The sequence below is a fragment of the Vipera ursinii genome, assembly GCF_947247035.1.
Source record: "Vipera ursinii genome assembly, chromosome: 1".
Lineage (NCBI taxonomy): Eukaryota > Metazoa > Chordata > Lepidosauria > Squamata > Viperidae > Vipera > Vipera ursinii.
In genome coordinates this window covers 261,346,077-261,369,649 of record NC_139512.1, presented here as the reverse complement: position 1 = coordinate 261,369,649, position 23,573 = coordinate 261,346,077, and the positions used below count along the sequence as shown (strand labels likewise).

The 23,573-nt window shown below is 40.6% G+C and overlaps 1 protein-coding gene across 8 annotated transcripts in view; it reads right to left on the bottom strand.

Moving 5' to 3' along the window:
* Positions 1-18,434, bottom strand: part of TPD52L1 (TPD52 like 1) — a 29,103-nt gene extending 10,669 nt beyond the window's left edge. For all 8 annotated transcript variants that reach the window (XR_014490994.1, XR_014490995.1, XM_083350813.1 and 5 more), the window contains exons 1-2: positions 18,300-18,434; positions 9,506-9,621 (exon numbers count right to left, since the gene is read on the bottom strand). Coding sequence is in view for 6 of the 8 variants with exons in the window: in XM_083350813.1 (XP_083206939.1) it covers positions 9,506-9,621; positions 18,300-18,318 (135 nt within the window). In the remaining 2 variants the exon portion in view is untranslated. The remainder of the gene's footprint in view (positions 1-9,505; positions 9,622-18,299) is intronic.
* Positions 18,435-23,573: the final 5,139 nt, after the last annotated feature.

Genomic DNA, 23,573 nt, shown 5'->3' with positions numbered 1-23,573 from the left:
TAAGTACAATAATGCCAAATAATTGGATTCCCATCAAATATATACTGCTTTTATATTCACTTAAAGAATGCCAAAATTAATGAATATGACTATTCACGAAGAAATAATGGGGTCAGATAATAGGCTTATTATAATTCTAAAAAAATATGCACCATTATACAGCAGATCTTAGCAATGGTTATGTTAAGGCTGACCTTTAGGGGTGCAAGGGTAGGGACCCATGGTCCAGGAACTTCTAAGCTGCACTATGCTTTTGGTGATAACAGTTCGGTCACCCCCAATTTTTAGCTTCCGGATGATCTTCAAAGGCATCTCCATATACATCACACTGCTGTAATTTATGCACATGATGATGAGGATTACAAGGTACCTGAAGCTGGATAAAGATCCCCCTGTACACGGCCCTCTCAGCAGGTTTGGTTACTTCAGAAAGACATTCCCCCCCGCTGCAAGGGAGTAATGCTTGAGTAAGACTTCATTGGAGCTGGCTGAAAACCTTGAACACAAAAGAGTAGCCTTGTCCTGTTTGGGTTAAAACTTTAATCTGTTATATTCCTGCCAGGAACTGGGATAAGACTTCCATGGCATCTCCTGTTCATTCTGGCATAGTAGGAGTGAGTTACAGCAAAGCTGGGTGGAGTTAGCATACAGATGATACCAAACTGCAAACTAACAGATTATGTCTCCCAATGGGTTAATATAGATATTAAATCCTGAAAGTGGAGAACTGAACCCTAAAGTATCCCACAGTTGAGTGATCACTGCCCTGGACTTTTCTCTGTGAAAACCACTGACTAAAACTGCCCATTAAGGAAGAAGTAGAAGCACTGTAAAACCTTAAACCCATAACTTATGACAGGCAAAAAGGATACCATGGCCAGTCATGAATGTTGGGTGCACTCCAGCAACAAAACGACTACTTCCAAGGTTATTTTCATTTCTCCAAAAAGGGTCTTGGGTTTTTGTGTGTGTGTGTGGAGTTGTCTAATTAGATTTTTTTTTTTTGCCCAAGATGGCGACGACCACGGGCGGCGTTCGTTGAGCTCTGCGGTGAGCCTACACAATGGGGACTGGTGAGGTTCACGAAAGCCCAGCCGAAGGGCATATTCGGAGGGGGGGTGTAGGAACAACAGGCTAGCACCGTTTCGCGGTGTGGAGCCTTTCCCCCCCCCAGAGAAGTAGAAGCGGCAGCGGCAGCAGCCGGGCGGCCTGTAGCTTGCCGCCGATCAGCTGGTGCTCAGGATCAGCTGTTAGGCGCTGTGCTGATTGCTCGCTCTCCCTGCCTCGGGCGTTGTGGAAGCTTTTCAGATTGAGATGACTTCGGCAGCCTAGGATCCTGCTGCGGACCTCTGGATGGATCATCAGGCGCCTGAACTCGGTTGGAGGGCGCCGTCTGAAGCCGTGTGGATCTCTCTGTTCCTGTCTGTTGCTCCTGGCCTTTCCGCTTATAAAATGGCTGCGGATTCCCGTCTCGGCGTGGAGGCTATGGGAGAGACTTTTCTGTCTCCTTTTTCTCAGAGGACGATGGAGATTTGGCTGCTTGAACCTGAGCATCTGACATTTATAACTGAGCTCCCTGCAGCCCTAGAAATGGATTTGTGTGCTGGATGGTCTGCTTGCTACTTTCTAAGATGGACTGGATGCTGGAACAGGATTTGGGACATTTTTTCCCCTGTTCCCGTGACCTCCCTATGATGTTCCGGAAGGAGTCTAGGACAGGCCGTGGTGAGAGGGCGGCTCTGGACTGGCTATCAATCCCCTGCTGGTGTGAGAGACTAGCAAGGTGGACTTTTGCTTCCCCAGCAATGCTGCCCCTATCCATCCCAGGCTGGATTTCATGGCTAGGTGAGAGGACAGTCATGAGCTCTTGCCTGGACCGGCTCAGGTGAGAGCAGAGCCGGATTGGCAGACTGCTGGATGAAGACACGTTCCGGACTTAATGTTCTTTACATCTGAACTAACATCCCATCAGCTTAATAACTTCTGACCCCATTTGTGAACAATGGCTCATATAGACAGTTCCATCTCATGGCTCGTTTACAATACTCTGGATCGGACTTGTGCGCCCTCAGAGGGGTTTCTCCCTCCTGGATACGACCAGCCTCCTTTTCTAACATTCCCCTTGATGACGGACCCAATTGCTGGGGCTCCGAGAGGTGGCTGGGCTTAACTAGGGGCCTCGAGTGGAGACGTACTAAGAGGCCCCTGATAAAATTTTTAGCCGGTTATTTTAAAAGGTTAGGGAGGGGGAGGGAGGGGAGGGGAGGGAGGGAATCTTTAACCGGCACACAGTCTGGACCTGTTAGAGGTCCCGACGGGACGGGGTCGGGGGAGGTGGCTGCTGGTTCTGGGAATGTGGGGGTGGGGCTTCAAATCCCCACGGCGATAGGGAAAGGCAGCAGGTGTTTGCGCGGAGGGCCATATCAACACCTGGGATCGCGCCCCCGCTATCTCCGAGCGGTGGCGCGCTCCGACCCTCCGGTTAGCACCCTCTTACCCGGGGATGAGGGTGATCAGGCCCCTGAGCTCAGGTTGGTCTATTTTAACGCTAGATCCGTAGTTAACAAAGCTCCCCTCATCCGTGACCTGATCGAGGAGGAATGTGCGGATCTAGCGTGCATCACGGAAACTTGGCTGGGCTCGGAGGGAGGGGTGCCTCTCACCGAATTATGCCCGCCGGGTTTCCGGGTGCTGCACCAGCCGCGGGCTCAGGGCAGGGGTGGTGGAGTGGCAGTGGTTATTCGGGAGACTTTGTGTCCCCGGGAGGCCACCATTGTCCAGATGGCCGGGAGTGAATCCCTCCTCTTGAGATGTGGTCCTCGGGTTCAGTTGGGATTGTTGCTTACATACCTGGCGCCCAGCTGTGTGGCAACAGCCCTGCCTGAGCTGCTCGACGCCCTCTCAGGGTTGGCAGTGGAGTTCCCCAGGCTTATAGTCCTGGGTGACTTCAACCTGCCGTCACTGGGAGGGTCGTCGGAGTTAGCTCGGGAGTTCATGGCTTCCATGACAGCCATGGGCCTGACCCAGGTTATTGAGGGCCCGACTCATGAGGGGGATCATACTCTCGACCTGGTGTTCCTGTCTGGACAGTGGTTGGACGATCTGGGAGGGGGTTCCCCGTCCATCACCCCTCTGTCATGGTCAGATCACCACCTCCTGAGGCTGGTTTTCTGTCATGCCACCCCCCGCCGCTGGGCAGCGGAACCGTCCAGGTGGTTCCGCCCCAGGCGCCTAATGGACCCGGATCGGTTCCAGAGGGCGCTTGGGCCTATACCTATCACCCTTACCCACAGCCCAGTCGATGCTCTGGTGGAGGCCTGGGAAACGGCTGCCACCAGGGCACTTGACTGCGTTGTACCCATGCGACCTCTGACCCGGCGCAGATCCCGCTGGGCCCCATGGTTCTCTGTGGAGCTCCGGGAGATGAAGCGTCGGAGACGAGGTCTAGAGAGCGGTTGGAGATCCAGCCGATCCGAATCCGACCGATTGCAGTTAAGAACCTTTATAAGGTCTTATCTTGCGGCGATAAGGACGACGAAGTCTAACTACTTTGCCGCCCTTATCACGTCCGCAGATAATCGCCCGGCCGCCCTGTTTAGGGTGACTCGCTCCCTCCTTAACCAGGAGGTGAGAGAGGATCCCTTGCAGGGACGAGCTGAGGAGTTTAGTCATCATCTGGCGGACAAAATCGCTCGGATCCGGACCGGTCTGGACTCTGACTGGGCAGAGTCTGATGTGGAGGAATCGGACGGTCTTGAGCACGTTATCTGGACTGAGTTCGACCCTGTTTCCCCTGATGATGTGGACAGGATCATGGGGAGACTGAGCACCACCACCTGTTTGTTGGATCCGTGCCCCTCCTGGCTAGCTTATGCGGCTCGGGAGGGAACACGAGGCTGGTTCCATGCAGTAATAACTGCTTCTTTGAAGGAGGGTGTCTTCCCTGCCGCCTTGAAGGAGGCGGTGGTGAGGCCCCTTCTCAAGAAGCCTGCTTTGGACCCGGCTGTTTTAAACAACTATCGTCCAGTCTCCAACCTTCGCTTTCTGGCGAAGGTTGTTGAGAGTGTGGTGGCGCATCAGCTCCCTCTGTTCCTGGAGGAAACTGATTATCTGGACCCGTACCAATCGGGCTTCAGGCCCGGACACAGCACGGAGACGGCATTGGTCGCGCTGGTGAATGATCTCTGGAGGGCTAGGGACAGGGGTTGCTCCTCTGTCCTGGTCCTATTAGATCTCTCAGCGGCTTTCGATACCATCGACCATGGTATCTTGCTGCGGCGTCTCAGGGGGTTGGGAGTGGGAGGCACCGTTCTACGGTGGTTCTCCTCCTACCTCCAGGGCCGCTCGCAGTCGGTGTTGACAGGAGGGCAGAGATCCACCCCGAGGTCTCTCATTTGTGGAGTTCCTCAGGGGTCGGTCCTCTCGCCTCTCCTGTTCAACATCTATATGAAGCCGCTGGGCGAGATCATTCGTGGTTTCGGGGTGGGGTATCACCAGTACGCTGATGATACCCAACTTTTTCTTTCCACCCTGAACCAACCCAGCGATGCCCTCTCCGTGAAATGTCCTCCACTACACAGCTGTTCCAGCCATTCCAGAATCAAATTAATAAACTGTTTTCAAGCTCTAAATTTTCCTGGAATGGGTGAAATGGCATTGCATTTCTTCCAGTAAGGTTGGAACAAGTTGTTTCAAATCTAAAACTTTCCCCATTTAAAATGTTTGAGCACTTCTACTATTATCTTAGTCTTCTAGGCTGGGGGTTGGGTATATCTTCCTACGATATTTGACTTAATATGCAAACATAGATAAAAGACAACAGTGGATAGAATAGTTGAAAACCAGTTGGCAAATAAACATAAAGCAGCCTGTTTGCCTGCTTATTTATTATCCATAACAGCTCTCATGTAAAAATCCTGGAATGAAATAAAGATTCTGTAAAAATCAAAAAATCATGCATTGGTGAGCCTATGGATTATTATACACAGGGATTTCTATACATATGTCTCTTGAAACAGTGGTTGGGAAATTTAACTAAGACAGTCTATATATTAACAATTTAAAAACTGGCTCCTGCATTATAAGGCAGCATGGTTAAAAGAAGGAGTCTTAAAAAGATCTAGTCTGAGAAAGAATGGGATGCAAAATTTAGGGTTATAATAAAACTAGCTGGTATACATAAGAATTCTGCTTCATCTAGATCAGGAGTGTCAAACTGTCAGCCTGTGGGGCAAATGCGTCACATAGAAGTCATGCCTACCCCAGCTCCGGCAAGGGAAAAAAAGTCACAATACATCATGACACGTCACGTGATGCAGCGAGTTTGACACCCCTGATCTAGATCTACCAGATCTGACCTGCAAAAATTTCGGCGAGCACTAGCTTGGTGCAATACATTCTGAGTGCAATCTTCCGGTCATCTGATTTCTGTAACCTGATTTGGTAGCTGTAACTTCATATGAGGAAAAAGAGGACCTGATATGATTATAATATTTACAGTTTGGGAGAATGTAATCAGGTTTAATAAATATCTTCAACTACTGACTGTTTGAAAAGGTGTGGAGAACCACAAGGCCCATAGCTTTCAATGAAAGGGTAACAGCTAATCTAAACAAGCAAAAATTCATTCACTCTTCAGAAAATTGGTAAACTTGGAGAAGTTTCAAGCATTTCTGAAGGCAAATCTCCAGGGCATTTCTTTGAAACAATGAAACAGTATGGCATCTGAATGTTATGAATGTTCTAAGATCAGAATTGACCTTGATTCCATAATCACAAAAACTACAAAACAATTTGCACTGTGGCATGTGCTTTCAGGGTAAAGGTCTTAACCTCACCTCACATCAGTGAGAAGGAAACACTGGAGGATAAAAACTTAAAGAGCTAAACATAAAATTTTTTGTACTTGATTTTGACTCAGTTTTTTAAATCATAAACAGATACACGTAAATAACCAAGGGAGCAGGAATGGATAATCCTGGTTCTTCAAACTATTAGGTGTGGCCCACCAAAACAGATGTTGAGTTATGATTTTTTTAATGTGATAATAGTAAAATAATACACATTAGTATCAACAATAATATTTATCACATGAAATATTCATCACATTTAAGTTTTCAATAATCTACCCAAAGAATTTCAGTTATTGGTACATTAAAAGCATAATAAAGAAATGATAATAAGTAAGTTTGATTTGTCTTGACACCACCCATATCTTTACACTTGTCTATCGTGATGACATGCTGCTAATTCCAACCTTGTATACTTATATCAAAATGCTGGTTGCAGGTATATTACTTTACGTAAGTAGCACTGTGAGGCAAGTCTTGTCACATGCACACATGCACATGTCACTCACTTGTTAAAAGGGTAAAAATGAAAATTAATCCAATAACCATATGCCCTCTCTTGGGAGGAGCATGGTGACATTTGTCCCCAAATGCTATTCCTAAATATAGCAAAGCTAGAGTGACTGGGTATCTGGAGGTAAGCTGTTCAAAAGAGGGAGTCTTTAGCGCCCTGAATATGGCATTCCTTTAAAGGTGGAACCCTCAGCAGACTTATGGGAAAGTTATGGCAAACCGAAGATAGCTGTGCATTTTCGCACAGCCAATGACCATGGGAAGTTGCCAAACAAATTAGCATTTAAAACACCTCTCTGGATAAAGGTGAGGACCAGGGATCACCGATAAGTGCTCTACACACATGCTTTCCATAAGGATACTGTAAAACAGCACTATCCAGCAGATTTTAGAGCACTGGGAGCCAAGGAAAAGTCAGCTTTCCCCAAGCCACAGTTCAGAACCTGCAGAAGAACAATGGGTTCACCCACTACTTCTCTTAGTCACTTCAAGAAAGTGCTTGTTAACTGCTTTTGGGAAATTAAGAATCTTCAGATTGACAAGTTTTATCCTACTGAGTGATACTCCTTCATTCCTAATAAAAGAAGTTTTATGTAAGTTTAGGTACTTTTTTTTTACTTTGAAATAAACAGAAAAATGGTAATTAGAATGTTAATTTTTGAAAGTTTTAAGTGAACTATGGGGCTGGATGAATTGGAAATAAGATTTAGAAATGAATTACAAGAATCCTTCCTGTGGGTTATTTAAAATCCTATTAAAATATATGAGTATATATATTTACAATATATATTGTAAATCTAAGTGTAAGAAATCTTTCAATGGGAAAATGTTGTGGATTAGAAGAAACTGTGGTAAGAGTAAACTTTGAAAGGTGGATGCTAGAGTCAATCAGAAAGAGCTAAAAATCACAATTAAAAGAGAAGAGACCCATTAATACAGGATGGAGAAAAATATTTTGATATCAGAGGAATTTAATAGTTGGCAACAATGCACTCAGAAATTTATCCTAAAAGTCTACTATTATAAAAATGTTTTAAAAAAGAAAATAGAAGAGGATACTATTGAGAGCCAGGGTATTTTGGATATGGGTTTAAAAATGACAAGAATGATATATAAAAAAAAGATGTTGCAAAATACTTGCAAACAAAACCATCTGATCTCTCAATAACTAAAAGAGATTCACAAATAATAAATCAAAATAGTGACTTGGACGACTTTCTTATCTTGGACTTATTTTGGACTTAAAAAAGAAATGTGCTATACTTGTGAAGGAGTTCCTGAGAAAGACAAACAGAAAATGAAAAGAAATCAGCTTTTGAGACATCATTTAAAGGGAATAAACATCAATATAGATGCTGTTATTTTTTGTATGTGTTAAACTTGCAACTTGCAGGAGGAGTTTCTGAAAAGAGAGAGGAGAAAATGATAAGAAATTAATTTGTGGGACCCTATTTGAAGGGATTAAAGAGTAAGATTTTTAATATGTTGCTGTTCCTAGTGATTCTTAATGGATTTTTCTTGAATGATGAGGCTTTAAAGGTTTGTTTACAGGTAAGAGATAAGATTAGGGGAACAAGGATATTTTTGTTCTATTTAAGGGAAATAATAAGTTACTGTTTTAAAAGTAAAGGATAATGAAACATATTTGATTGAGGTTAAAATATATATGTTGCTATTTCTGGTAACTTATTGTACTTTTGCTGATTAGGATTGAATGATGAGATTTTATATTTTTTTCTAGATGTGATACGAGAACAGATGTATAAGCCCTACCCCAAAAATAAACCCTAGTTTTGGGGCAAGGCACACATCTAAAAATCAAGCTAGGGTGGGGGTGGGGCATGGAGCTTCCCCACGCGTCCCGAACCCACTTACCTTGCAGCCAGGCCTCTCCTCGCCAGCCCACTTCTTCTGCGACGCCCCAGGCTTGCATTTCACAGCTGCAGTGGCCTTCTGGAAAGGCTTTTGACTGTGAAATGCAGGCCAGAGCTCCATTCTCAGCTGCAGAATGAAGCTGCTCCTTTGGCTGCAGAAGAAGTGGGCTGGCTGGGCGGGGTTATCGGAGCCAGAGATGAGTGAAAAAAACACAGATACCCCAAAAATAAGACCTGGTGCCTCTTTTGGAGGCAAAAAAAAGACTGGGTCTTATTTTCAGGGAAACACGTATGTAGGACTTTAAAGGTGACAACCAGCTCTGGGTTGGGGTTAGAGTTAGGGTTAGAGTGTGAGTGGCTGTGAACAAAGACTACTAATCCAGAGAAGGCCATATCTTATTTTAGTCTGCATTGGTCCTCTTGCATACAACCTTCACTTACTGTGTAAGTAGGAGCAATGAATCCTGAAGGACTCTACATGGAGGTTATGTCTGTCTGGGGAAGCATTACCTAATCCAAAGTCAAGGATAGTCTATCTCTGGATATGGCTGACTTCCAAATACACAGCCTTGTCTTGAGTGGATTCAGTCTAAGCCTATTTCTCCCTATACAGAACCTAACATTCACAAGAGATCAAGTCAGGATATCCTGATTAGCCCAGGATATAGATATATAACTGAATATTATCAACATATTGATGATACCTCAACCCATGATGATGGAACACCACTCCCAGCAGCTTCAAGGAGATTGTAAATAGTAGTAGAACAATTGAACTTTCAAGTAGCTAACTGAAGAACATTGGCTCCCGTTTCCCAATTCTGACAGACAATCTAGGACAGGGGTAGGCAACCTTGGCTCTTTTATGACTCGTGGACTTCAACTCCCAGAATTCCTGAGCAGCCGGCTCAGGAATTCTGGGAGTTGAAGTCCACGAGTCATAAAAGAGCCAAGATTGCCTTCCCCTGATCTAGGAGGACGATATCATGGTTAAGAGTGTCCAAGAGGATTGGGGTAATCATATCCCTCTATCTCATGCACAGCAAAGTTGATCAACAAGAGCAATCACTGCAATTTTGAGCCCATATCCAGACCTGAATCTCAACCCCAATGATCCAGATAATCTGTTTCGATCAGGGCTGTTTGTAATTATACTCCAATATAATTCACATAACTAAGTGACCAAAAATAATAAAAAGTGAAAAAATAGTAAAAGCAATGAATAAAACATTTTGTTTAAAATGATGTATAAAGGTCAAATTACATTACCTGGATTACTTCAATTTTTAATTCTTCTCGCTCTTCTTCAGAAATCACATTGGTCAAATCAACATCAGTTATGGTGTCTCCATCTGTCTCATGGAATGTTTGTTTTTCTAACAAACCTTTGGAAATAACACAGAGAAGAGTGGAAAAAAAATAGTATAAAGGCTCCTTCAAAGCAAGCTTGATTCCTGGGTCTTCACGGACAAGTCATAGTAGGGAGACACAAAGAAAACACAAATTCAGATAGTCCTTGATTTGCAGCCACAACTGACCCCAAAATTTCTGCTGCTAAGCGAGTCTCAAAATTTCTGCTGCTAAGCGAGACATTTGTTAAATGAGTTTTGCCCCATTTTATGACCTTTCTTGCCACAGTTATTAAGTGAATCATTGCAATTAAATTAATAACATGGCTGTTAAGTGAATCTGGCTTCCCCATGGACTTTGCTTGTCATAAGGTCATAAAAGGTGATCACATGGGGGCCACTGAATGGTTGTAAGTGTGAAAAAGGTCATAAGTCACTTTTCCCAGTGCTGTTGTAACTTCCAATGGTCACTAAATGAGGTGTTGCCAGTCAAAGACTAGCTGTAAGGAATAATCATTAGTGTATCATTCTTGAAAGTATAAATAGGTGTACAGCTTTCCAGAAATAAATTTATAACACGAACACAAGCAATTTAATACTTTAAGTGTAGGGTGTGCTCCTTGTGTTTAGAGAAAGTGAACAATTTGATACAGTGTATATATTAGGCTTCTCCAAGACTATCTAGTAAATATTTTCAAGCTCAAATAAAACTTATCCTTAGGATCCTCGTACCCAGTTTTCCATATAGATTGTCAACTCGTTCGACCTTATGACTTACTTTGCTCAATACAATGTACTGGACACCTTTATTATAAAGAAGATTTTATAATAGATGGCTTGAATTTAGTTTTTAAAAATAGAACCAAAGGTCCTTGAGAAATAGTAAAAATTTATGAAGCTTAAAAATTGTAGACATGCTGTAAAATATCAGGTCCAAATTTTCTACAGAGAACAGTACATGTTGACCAGCTAACATATGTTCAATTCTTTGCTGCCAGATCTAAAATTCAGTTTTTCTCCATTACATATACTTTTGTACAGCTCATTAAATTAGACCTTATGATGATTTAAATGGCACAAAAATATATTCAAAAGAAATAACAAAGGAACTTTGGAAGGAAACAGAGCATCTGTGTAATTTCCAAAGAGCTATTCAGTTCAGGTAGTTACTAAATGACTTCACATTTCTTTGTGTATTCTGGTTGAAATGTCAACCTTAAGGGAAGTTAATTGAAGACAATTACATCATTCATAAGCAACAACACCATACAAAGTTACTGTACTTCTTGTTCTGTTCCTTAAAATAATATTTTAATTCTATAGATCTTGTAAAGCAAACCACTACTGCACAGTTGTTTAATATTAAAAGTGATGTAGCAACCTCATGCTTCTGAAAATACTTTTCCTGTACCACACCACTTTATTTCAATGATAAACGAGACAGTGAGAACAGGGAGAAGACCAATTCCCTGCAACTGATTAGACCTAATATTAACTGTATAAAAGAAATGGAACCAGTTCTTAAGAACAATTAAAATGTTCAGAAAATAGCTCACAATTCATTCTTAGGACACAGATTTTGAAGGTCAGAAGAGTCAGTATTAAGATATGTTGGATCTTACTTCTAAGGTTAGAAACAAATTGACTTCATGGTCCTTTTATCCATACTCTTACCCAAATTTACCTCCATCTCTTTGCTGCCATCTACCAGCCACCCAGTTTTTTTGCAGTAGCTCTGTAGTTCATGGCAAAGAAGTGACAGCGTTGTCTTCTTGGGTTCAGGAATAGCTAAATATGAATATACTCATGCAGGAAGAATATTTCTATGACAAGCAAAATTAGAATGATAAGATGAAGATAGTGTTTTTCCACTTACAATGGACAGCTGTAAAAGCTGTGTATTAAGAAAAAGCAGGAACCCAGATGCTTTCAGTTATGGATGAATAGTTACTAAAAGAACCCATCAATCAGTCCTGGATTAAATAAAGACTGACTGATCCCTTGAAGTGATGAGTAGCATGCAGAAACTAATTTGGAGGCATGTAATGCAAATATATGATGGAGTAGAAAAAGCAAATAGAAGAAAGAGAAGACAAGAAGTATGGGCGGAATCAAGAGATCAGTGTTATCTCCTTAGAAGAGCTACAGGTTTTCAAATCAGGTTAAAATGATGGACCTTAATTCTTACAGTTGCCAATGACTGAGCCCAAATAATTAAATCAAATAACGATATATATAAAGGAGTTCTAGATCTATTACTAAATTTACTGGTTGCGCTTATGAAACCACAGAGTAATGCAGCTGATTAGTATTTAATTTGGATTGCAGCTCTTAGTATGCAAAACTTACCGTACCAATGAAATAAACATTATACAGCACATGAGCTAGGTTAACAGAAATTATATAAATATAATCTTTCACATTTTTCTATGAAATATGAAAATCCAAAATTTAATTAGGCATTTTTTGTTGTTTTCTTTTTTGTTTATTGTCAGCTGCCTTGAGTATTATTCATTGGTAGGAATGGAGATATATATCAAATAAATAAGAAAGAACCATAGTCACTCATTATATTTCATTCAGCACTGACAGGTTTTAGATGCACAATAATTTTCTATACAGGTATAAACTGTACTGGATCAGGCCAGGGTTTATTTTAATCCAGCATTTTGTTTCTCATATTAGCCAATAACTGTTTGTTTGCAAGGAGGAAATGGAGACTTCTCCTGCCATTTACCAGGACATACATTACTGCAAAAGGAACAAAAGAAAACATGAGTTACAAGGGCTGCATTTCTAAGTGAATGGGATTCTACTGAACAAGAACCTCCCTTCTAGTATAGCAGAAGATAAAGCATGGAAATGAGAAAAAGTAAACACTCTGCAGGGTGCTGGACAAACAAGGATGAATAAGCCGATGGAAATATAAAGTAGCTTTGGATTGAAACCTACTAGTGGTGATTGGCTAAAGTGCCCAAATCCCTCTGCCAAGTGATATTGAAAATTTTCCAAAGGATTTTTCGTGGCAGTTTTCTTTAAATCCAGGGGAAGTAGAAAAAAAGACAGGTTGTAACCACACAGGTCAGCTAAGAGTTTTCACTTACCACCTTGATGAAAATTCATCAAGGAGAATTAACAGGGTTAGTGAGCCATTAGAGGACAAAAGTTAAAGCTAGTAAAAGTGCATGCAAATGTGGCCTCTCGCCTTCAGAAGGTTTCCATGCAGATTAAAGCTTTTGAGACACAGCATGGGACCTAGAAAAGTGCTTAGACTGAACCACAATGCACACAGGAGCACTGTAGGACATCTGAGATATAATGTTAGGTTTTAAATTTTATACCTTGCACTTAGCTCTGGGAAGTGGGGGGGAGGGGGGAATGGGGGGAGGGATAGGGAGGGTTAGGTAGGGGTGGGTGGAGAGAGGGGGGATTGTTAAAGATAAAATGTATTTTAAAACTTTTCAATAAAAAAAATGTTAAGTTTTAAAAACTCAGCAGTGGCAAGCTTGCATCTACCCACTTTAGAATGGAAAAAGCCTAGAATTGCCCTAGCACTGCTGTTAGCTTTGACAAAGGTGGATCTGATTTGTTCCCTTTAGCTTCTGGAAGCTTAGGAAAATATGCCAAGGTATTTAAAAGCTGGAACTTGTTCAAATTTATTATTTCTAATTTACCACCGAGGTTAATGCAGCTAGGTCTCCCAAGAAGAGCACAGTGTTGGTTTTGGAGTAATTGATTATAATGAAGTATAATATTCCATTAAAGCTTGCACAACTCTCCTAAGCCCACTTGGATAAATGAAAGCGCTGCTGAATCATTGGCATACAGCAGCACTGCCCAATACCTGTCACTAATTTGGGTGGGAGAAGGGGTATCCACAGGGATGGAGTTTAAAAAACTCAAGATGGCAGTCACACCCATGTCTCCAAAGCCCCATTCCTTTTTCACATGCATTCTACATTTATGATTTGTGTATGTTTACATTTCATGGTGTGATGTATGTGAAAAGGGTGGAGCTCTGATTGTATAGATGAGGCTGCCATCTTGATTTTTCCAATCCTATCTGAGCAGAGCTCTAGATAAAAGAAAAGAAATATGGCCTGTTTTTAAATAAATAAATTTTAAATAAATAAATAAATTTTAAATAAATTCCTAAGAAATACAGTTACTAAGTTACTCCCTTTGGACATATGACTTATGTGATGTATGTGAAAAGGGTGGAGCTCTGATTGTATAGATGAGGCTGCCATCTTGATTTTTCCAATCCTATCTGAGCAGAGCTCTAGATAAAAGAAAAGAAATATGGCCTGTTTTTAAATAAATAAATTTTAAATAAATAAATAAATTTTAAATAAATTCCTAAGAAATACAGTTACTAAGTTACTCCCTTTGGACATATGACTTATGTGATGTATGTGAAAAGGGTGGAGCTCTGATTGTATAGATGAGGCTGCCATCTTGATTTTTCCAATCCTATCTGAGCAGAGCTCTAGATAAAAGAAAAGAAATATGGCCTGTTTTTAAATAAATTCCTAAGAAATACAGTTACTAAGTTACTCCCTTTGGACATATGACCAAAAAAAATGTTTTTCATTTGTTAATCTACTCTGGCGATTGTAATCCATGTTCCTTTCCACTTAAAGTAACATTATTTGGAGATTTAATCTTTCTCACTCTCTCTTTGTCCTGAAAATACAAACAATATTCAATAGGACTGAATGTACCTTGACAATTGCTATTAATACTTAAAAAGAGTGGAAGATTCTTTTTCATTTGGATTGTCACCAATGCAAAAGGTTATCAGCTTGAACTCTGTAAGTTATGTGTATTTCTACTCTTTCCTCTAAGGCAACCTTGGCTCTTTTATGACTTGTGGACTTCAATTCCCAGAATTCCTGAGCAGGCTATGCTGCCTCAGGAATTCTGGGAGTTGAAGTCCACGAGTCATAAAAGAGCCAAGGTTGCTTACCCCTATGTCTACTCTAAGCAATGCACCTTCCTGGTCAGTCAGATCTTCTGAAGTAGATTAGCAATAATAATGTTTGTTCTGATTTTTGATTATGACATTTGATCTTTTTTTTAAAAAAAAAAATCAGACTATTAGGAGTTCTGAACATTCAACTGCTAGAAAGGCAGATATAGCCATTACATGCTGGAACCCATTTTTAATGATTTCTTGTGAGGAAGTCAGCTTCTTTATTCTAGAATAACCCTCCAATATTAAAGATGGATATCATATACCAAGTGGGCAGAAAGTGTAAAAGATAACCAAACACCATTATGGCAGAGTCTGAATAAGAATCTTTCAAGAAACTGAGAACCCACTGTTCAAAATCTTTTCACCACTATTCAAAATCCTTCACAACACTCTACAAAAGATTTTAGAAGAATGCCTGGTACTTCAAAATGCTTATTCCCTCAGGAGGCACTGAACTATACAATAATGTTTTCTTCTCCTTGCAACCTTTTTTATAACTCAAACAATAAACATTGAAGAATCTTTTATAGGCTTTACACTAACACCTCATAATGTGTGGGAAGCATATTAGCAGCACAAGCATTACATGAATTCTGAGTAATCCTTCACAACAAGGTTTAACTGTTGAAATCGGTTTGGCAACTTTCTATTAGAAAACTGAACCAAGCGTGTCCTACTCGTCTGTTATTTAGCTCAATAAATAGTAATTAAGTGCCACACAGAGCAGAACTCCAAAATCAAATTGCTATCACTCACAAATCTCTCTCATACCTGTGAATATTCTGAGAGCAAAAGCTTTATGAATTTGTCAGAGAGCAGGCACTGGTTAAAAAATGGCTCTGGCTTTTCTGGAGGATCCAGAACCCAGCTGCTGGCTCTCCCCAAAATCAATCAATCAATCCAGAAATCAATCCAGAAATCAATCAATCAATCAATCCAGAAATCAGCAACTGACTTTTCTGAATGATCGCTATCATTCAGTTTACACATTACAGTCTAAGATTAATAAAGTGAGAGACTGGCATTCAAAGCATGCTCTCGCCGGCAAGTCCCACTCAAATCCATGAGACTCAAATCCATGAGTTTTAACACAAAGCTGGAAGTTGCAACTAACAATGACTCGTGAGGTGTGAATAAACACAATGAAACAAGTTTCTTTCAATTATTTCAGAATAATTGCATACATTATCAAAACATTCATGTTTAAACTGCAGCAGTTGTACACTTTTCCAGTCTGATGCAATGCATGTTTTACTTGGAAACAAATCTCACTTAGCACAAGGAGCCCTTGGTACAAGTATAAATAATTACTCAACCATGATATTGTGCAAAGTTACATTTAATCCCTTTATTAAGACTAAACAATAACGAATGAGTACATCCGTTTAAAACAACTTCTCGTTTTTGCGAACTTGTTTCCAATATTCATCTTTTACTCACAAGATAGTGTGAAATTATCCCTATTATAAATTAGCTGGCAGAATGTTATATAAATAGTTTTTTCCAGAAATATTCAAGCATGTCTGCAGAATGGCAAATGGCACTGGCTAAAATTTTCTGGATTTTTTCCTAAGGACATGAAGAACATACCTTAAAAAAGAGTAATAGAAAAGCCTTCCTCAATGATTTCTTAGATTTAGAAATCGATATTGATGTAACTAATGGAGTCACAAGAAGAGGATTATAGACTCTATAATAGGATATGGGCCATTAAGAAGCAAATGCTCCATGGAAGAGCTATAATTTAACTAGTTCTCTCTCCACTAATAAGAGGCATTTATTAACAAAATGCAGGCATGAAATCAGAGATATAAACAGAAACAGCAAATAACATAAGTTCATAAATTTTACTGACCAAAAGGAAGCAAGTGATGCAAGGACCAAAGAGAGATTCTGACATTTACTTTCTATTGCCAAACCTGTTATACAGCAATCCAAGCAAAACTCCTTAAGAGACAATGCTGCAAATACCGGCAATCGTCTTTAATACACCAAAGCTGTATTCCATCATACATGGGGGGAAAAATGAAAAGATAATTTGAAAGTTTATGGCATTCCCGACGCTCACAGATGGACAACGGATCGCATTCTATTCACCAAATCAACAAAGGAGCTTTGCTTTGCAACCGGCAAAAACTCTTTAACAACGCGAAATGATAAAGAAGAAAACGAGTTGTTTTTGTTTTTGTTTTTTACTTTTACTGTATTTGAATGAACGTTTTAAGAATACACGGGAGCCATTTCAGAGGGAAACTGGAACAGGAGAGCGTCCTCAAGCCTTTTGCCTTTTGCTATTTCAGTGTTTCGCTAGGATCCAATTAGCAATGAATAGAATGAATATATTTACCAGGCTGCGTCTCTTTGGTGGGAGAGTAAAAGTAACGGAGCACGCCGTGGCTTCCGAAGAAACCGGCATTAGGTTGGGATGAAGGAGATCCAGAAGAACAAGTTCTTAGTTTTTCTCACCAGGGGACCGCTTATGGTTCAAGCTACTGATGAAGAGCAGATGATATCATTCTAATGGCAGAAAGTGAAGAGGAACTAAAGAGCCTCTTGTTGCAGTGAAGAAGGAGAGTGCAAAACTTGGGTTGAAACTTAACATTAAGAAAACCAAGATCATGGCATCTGGCCCTCTCAATTCCTGGCAAATAGATGGGGAAGAAATGGAGGTAGTGACAGGTTTTATTTTCCTGGGCTCCAAGATCACTGCAGATGGGGACTGTAGCCAAGAAATTAAAAGACGCTTGCTCCTGGGGAGGAAAGCCATGGCAAATCTAGACAGCACACTAAAAAGCAGAGACATCACCCTGTCAACAAAAGTGCGTATAGTCAAGGCTATGGTCTTCCCAGTTGCAATGTATGGCAGTGAAAGTTGGACCATAAGAAAGGCTGAGCGCCAAAGAATTGAAGCCTTTGAACTCTGGTGCTGGAGAAGACTCCTGCGAGTCCCTTGGACTGCAAGGCGATCAAACCAGTCAATCCTAGAGGAGATCAACCCTGACTGCTCTTTAGAAGGCCAGATCCTGAAGCTAAAACTGAAATACTTTGGCCACCTAATGAGAAGGAAAGACCACTGGAGAAGAGCCTAATGCTGGGAAAGGTTGAGGGCAAGAGAAGAAGGGGACGACAGAGAATGAGGTGGCTGGATGGAGTCACTGAAGCAGTAGGCGTGAGCCTAAATGGACTCCAGAAGATGGTAGAGGACAGGAAGGCCTGGAGGAACATTGTCCATAGGGTCGCGATGGGTGGGAGACTTCGCAAATAACAACAACTGATGAAGACTACCGACCCAGCCATGCGGGACTCTCAACTTTCTTTAAAAAAATCCCCAGCACTGAGCTTATTCAAGGGACCTCACTTAAAAAAAAGTATCTTAAAATAAAACGCGGGCTCCATTTCCGTACCTTCGAAGACCCACAGGGGAAAAAAAATACTGATTTCTCCCAGAACACCGTATCTTTCTCTCTCGTCTATTACGGTTATGGTTATTCTGCAAGAGGAACCTTTTCAGAACTTTCTCTAGCCGTTGCAACCAGAGTAAATGGTTAAGCTTTGGGGCTGAGGTGACCAGCCTGAGGATTGCCACCCCCTCCTCCTCCCGAAAAACCCAAATACCGACCAGAAAGCGAACGGGGGTGGGTGGGTGTGGGAGGAAAGAAGAAGCTGGCAATCTCTTACAAGAAGAACGGGAAGAAACGCGCGCGGCTTCCCCAGAAGCTCCGGCTAAGCCACGCACCTTGCGCCTGTGTTTCCATTGTCCCGCCAGCACTTCTCCAGCGCTTCACCGCGGAGAAAACCGGCGGAGGGATCCGCGCCTAAAACGCGTCCGCTTCAATGCAGCGATTGCTGCTTCTGGGGATCATCAGCCGCTCCCGCTTCGCCGCTCTTGCCCGTGCTCTGAGGCAGCGCCATCTGTCGGTCTTTGGCCCTCTCTGCCACAAGACTTCTGGGTTTGTTTTTTTTTCCTGTGTGGGCGCTTTGAGGGGAGATCGGTGTCACCCGTTAAGCGAAAGCAAATCTGTGTTTTTTTTTCTTTACCCAATGCTGGATTTAGGCTTTAAATAAGCAAACTCCAACTTAGGGGTTCACAGTCCGAAGGGCCTCACAACTTTTTTTTGGCGGGGGGAGGGGCTTGTAGAATTTACCGTGTTTTTTTATGTGAACTGTAAGTATCATTTTAAGCCCAGGTTTTCTCTGTTTTCAAGTTTACAATGATCAGAATTTTTGAGAGTAGATCCCAGGGGGGGGGGGAAATGTATTTTTCATTTTTTAACTTGTTATTTGGTAATAAAAAGGTACTGTGCGTTCAGAAAGTATTCAGGCCCCCTTCACTTTTATCAATTTTGTTATGCTGCAGCCTGATTCTACAGGTTTTTTTTAATTCCATTTATATCCCGCCCTTCTCCGAAGACTCAGGGCGGCTTACAAGCTTAGCAGTAGCCTTCATTCTATGTATATGCCTGCTTATTAGGGCTTTCACACACACCCCAAGCGGCATTATTACAAAGTCAGCTTATTGCCCCCAACAATCTGGGTCCTCATTTTACCTACCTCGGAAGGATGGAAGGCTGAGTCAACCTTGAGCCTGGTGGGATGCGAACCTGCACTAATTGCAGGCAGCTGGGGTTACTTAAGGAGGCGTTAGCCCACTGCTCCACCAAGGCTGTTGAAATTTATTTTTTTCTCATTAATCTATACTCAGTACCCTGTAAGGACAACATGAAAACAGAAGTTTAGAATATAGAAGTTTAGTAAATTTATTAGAAAGAAAAAACTGAAATATCACATTGGCATAAATGCTCAGACTTGAAATTTAACTCTGCTGTCTCCCATTTCTCTTGATCATTGCTGACATGTTTCTACCCCAATTGATTGGACATGATTTGGAAACGCACACACCTCTCTATAGATGGCCTCACAACTGACAAAGCAGAACAAAGCATACTGTAGCAGAGCAGAGGTCAAAGGAACAGCCTGCAGAGCTCAGAGGTAGGATTATTGCAAGGCACAGATCTAGGGAAGGCTACAATAAAACTTTTGCTGCACTGAAGGTTCCTGAGAGAACAGTGGCCTCCATAATTCCCAAATGGAAGAAGTTTGGCACAACTCTTCCAAGAGCAATTGGGGGAGAAGGGTCTTAGTAAGAGACATGACCAAGAACCTGATGCCTTCTGCCAATCTGGGTTTTATAGTAGAGTGGCTTGATGGAAGCCTCTCCTCAGTGCAAAACAAATGAAAAACCCACTTGGAGTTCGGAAAAAAAGCACCTGAAGGATTCAGATGGTGAGGAACGGAATCTCTGTTTGATGAAACCACAATTGATCTATTTAGCCTCAATTCTAAATGTTATGTCTGGAGGAAACCAGGTACTGCTTATCACCTACCCAATATCATCCCAACAGTGAAGCATGGTGGTGGCAACATCATGCTGTGGGGATTTTTTTCAGCAGCAGGGAGTGGGAGAGTGGTCAGGGTTGAGGGAAAGCTGAATGGAGTAAAGTACAGAGATATCCTCAATGAAAACCTGTTCCATAGCACTAAACCTCAGACTGTGCTGAAGGTTCACTTTCCACCATGACGGTGATCCTAAGCACACAGCCAAGACAACACAGGAGTGGCTTAGGGACAACTCGATGAATGTCCTAGACTGGCCCAGCCAGAGTCCTGACTTGAACCCTATGGAACATCTCTGGAGAGACATGAAAATGGCTGTCCACTGAGGGTCACCATCTAAGCTGACTGAGCTTGAGAGGATTTGCAAGGAAGAATGGCAGATAATCCCCCAATCCAGGTGTACAAAGCTTGTCGCGTCATACCCCTAAAGACTTGAGACTGTCATTGCTGCCAAAGGTGCTTCAACAAAGTACCAAGTGAAGGGTCTGAATACTTATGCTAATGTGATATTTCAGTTTTTTCTTTTTAATAAATTTACAGACATTTCTAAAATTCTGTTTTCACTTTGTCATTATGGGGTACTGAGCGTAGATGAGGAAAAAATGAATTTTGACAACTGTAGAATCAGACTGCAGCATAACAAAATTGACAAGTGAAAAGGGTCTGACTATTTTCTGAATGCACTATATGTTTTCAGTTGGGGTGGTGACGAGGTTCTATTTTGACACACACCTTTACCTGCTTTAATACTTAACATTTTAAAAATCTATTAAATAAAAGACATTCTTTTATTGTCCTTTGGTAAAAAAACAATTTCATGTCCCCCAATCGATTGTGCCCCAGCTATTATAATTATTTTAAAATATGTTCTAAATGATTGTTCCACCAGCAATAATTAAATGTATAAATATTTACAAGGTGAGTATAGGTTATGCTTAAGTTTGTAATTGCTTTTGAAAGTTTAAATTTCAAAGTCATCTTATTTCAACCATGTAAGGTAGTCCAGACAGGAAGCATACCCAGAAATACTAACTCCATCTTTATTGTAAGGTTAAATTTACAGAATTTTGTGAACCTGAACGTACATCTTCCCCCCCCCACCTTCTCGTTACACTTCAAGAAACTAGAAAGCGTCCCTTCTAAAATGTGCCATGCTCCCATTCTTTCTAAGAGCTTAACTGCTTATATGACCATTGCTTATTTGACTAGATCAAGTGGGTCTTCTGTGGGTCTTTCTCCTACCTCCCAAAGTCATTTTCATATACCACTGCATCTTCCTTCTGTGTACAGTCACGTTTCAAAGAATAATTAACGTGACTAAATTGACATGATTCAAGAATAATTATTCAGGTTCTATGAAATCATACATAATTCAACATTTTCCATATGAAATCAAAGCCCATTAAAACATCTCAATTATTCTTTTCCTATTCTATCAATAATATCCACCATTGAATTGCTGAGTTTCTTCATGGAATTTGCCATTTTAGAGATTTTGTCCCATTTTTCTGATTGAAGAGATTGATGTAATGTATGCTTCATTTTTAATGCTGAAATTGCTTCATCCAGGTCCAACATCTTATTTGATGCCTCCAGTAGACTGTTTTCTTTTCCAGCAAGCTGAAGATAGAAAAATGTGAAAATTATGTAAAAATACATTCTTCTTAAGGCCAATCTGCTTTACCCAGCCAAAGGAGAGAGCATCAGGTGCCTGCTCTATATTTCTTAATTGTTCTGTCTTTAACTTGTCATTTGCTTCAAATGCAACTATTCTTGTTGCAAATAGTACTTTTTGTGGTCCAATGACAGCATTGTAAAAATAATGATTTTCAGCAAGAAAACAGTATAAGAGAAAAAGTTCTGACAGTTGTTGTATTCTGTCATAACAACTTACATAAAGGATACTATGAGCTTCTCCCAATAAGACAGGATTTTAACTAGATTTAGATTTATACTCAAATTGCTGTATGTATGAAATCAAACTGCATCAGAACAAGGGGAAAGAGCTAAACTGGTGAATGATACCTTCAATCATTGAGTGGAAAAGATTATTTCCTTATCCCTCAAATTAATCCTAACCCAGACTGGATCCTTGCGCTATTTTTTTTTCTTAAAAAAAGAAGAGATGATCCTGGCTGTAATTCCATTAATAAACAGCATATTTAACTTAAATGGATAGTTTGGTTTTATAGTAATAACTAAACTCCTCATAAATTAATAGCAAAATATAATTTATCCCTTTTATTTTTCTCCCTTTTGTCATATGCTTGTTTCAAAATCTGCAAATGGTAACATTTTCTCCAGTACATTACAGATGGTTTCATTAACTAAATTACTTTGGATGTTTTCAAAAACCCAGATTCAGAGACAGACCTTAAAAAAACAATGCATAGCTCTATTCTTCAACTGACTAGCATAGGAAAAGAGATTATATATTTGCAGGTAAATTTAATTTTGATAAAAGGATGAAATATGAATTAGTACAAAAGCTTAAAATACAATACAAAATACTAGTTTTGTTTTTAAGCATCCATACCTTTATCTTTTTGGGTAGATTGTGAAATATTTGATATAATAATAGCTCCTGCATAAATTCCTCTGTGATTTTAGTACGGTATTTTCATGAAATTTCAGCTTACCATTATCTAGTTCCTATATCCTCTTAAGTGGAATTTATATAAAATCTCATGCCACAACATATCCAGATTATTTATAAATAGTGTGTGCATGTGAATGCAAGTGCATATACATATGTGCATGCATATGTACATGTAAGAATAGTATTTCCATACCATTCTAATTTGATTACAGATGTTCTTTATTGTCCACAATTTCTTTTCAGAAATGATAAACGAAATCACCTGTTTTTTTAGATTAGATGCGAAATCAATTAGCAGAGAATTCTCTCTCTTTAGTTCACTGTTGTCTTGTTCTTCTTTTTCTAGCATAGCTCTAACTTCAGCTATTCGGCTGCTTAATGTTGCAATATTTAAATCAACAGTTGCGCTTCTTTTTTCTGACATGCTAATCTAGAATAAATCAGCAACAGAAATAAAAACCAGGGAGCAGAAACTTAAGAAATGTAAACATATGAAAATAAAAATGCCGTAATTGCTTAGCTGATGTACATCACTACAGCAGAGCAAAAAAAAAAAAAAATACAAGGGAAAATTTTGAGAAAATAAACAAAAACCTTGGATGAGCAACCTCCCTCTCTTATGCCATCAGAAGGCCTGTCTCCTGCTTCCCCACTCCATCAAAGGGCTTGAATATTGATCATGAGTCTAATGGACCCTCTGAAGATCAAACGTTATTGACTAAGTATGAGAAACAAGCAATCTGTGAAGAACATAATATTGGCTTGACGTTGAACCTTAGAGAACTAGATATTTTCAAGTATCTGGCTTCTTTGTAACACGAAAGCAAAGGAAAAATCAGCAGTAGGAAATGAATGTTTTGACTCAGTTGCACCCATCTGTTATTCTCTGAAAATGCTTCTAATTGCTTTAAAAGGATTTTGTTTAAAAAAGCGCTAGTGCAGGGTTTGATATGCAGACTGTCACTGAACTAAGTGCTGGATTATCTTTATATTTTATCTTTAAGTGCTTACCAGTAT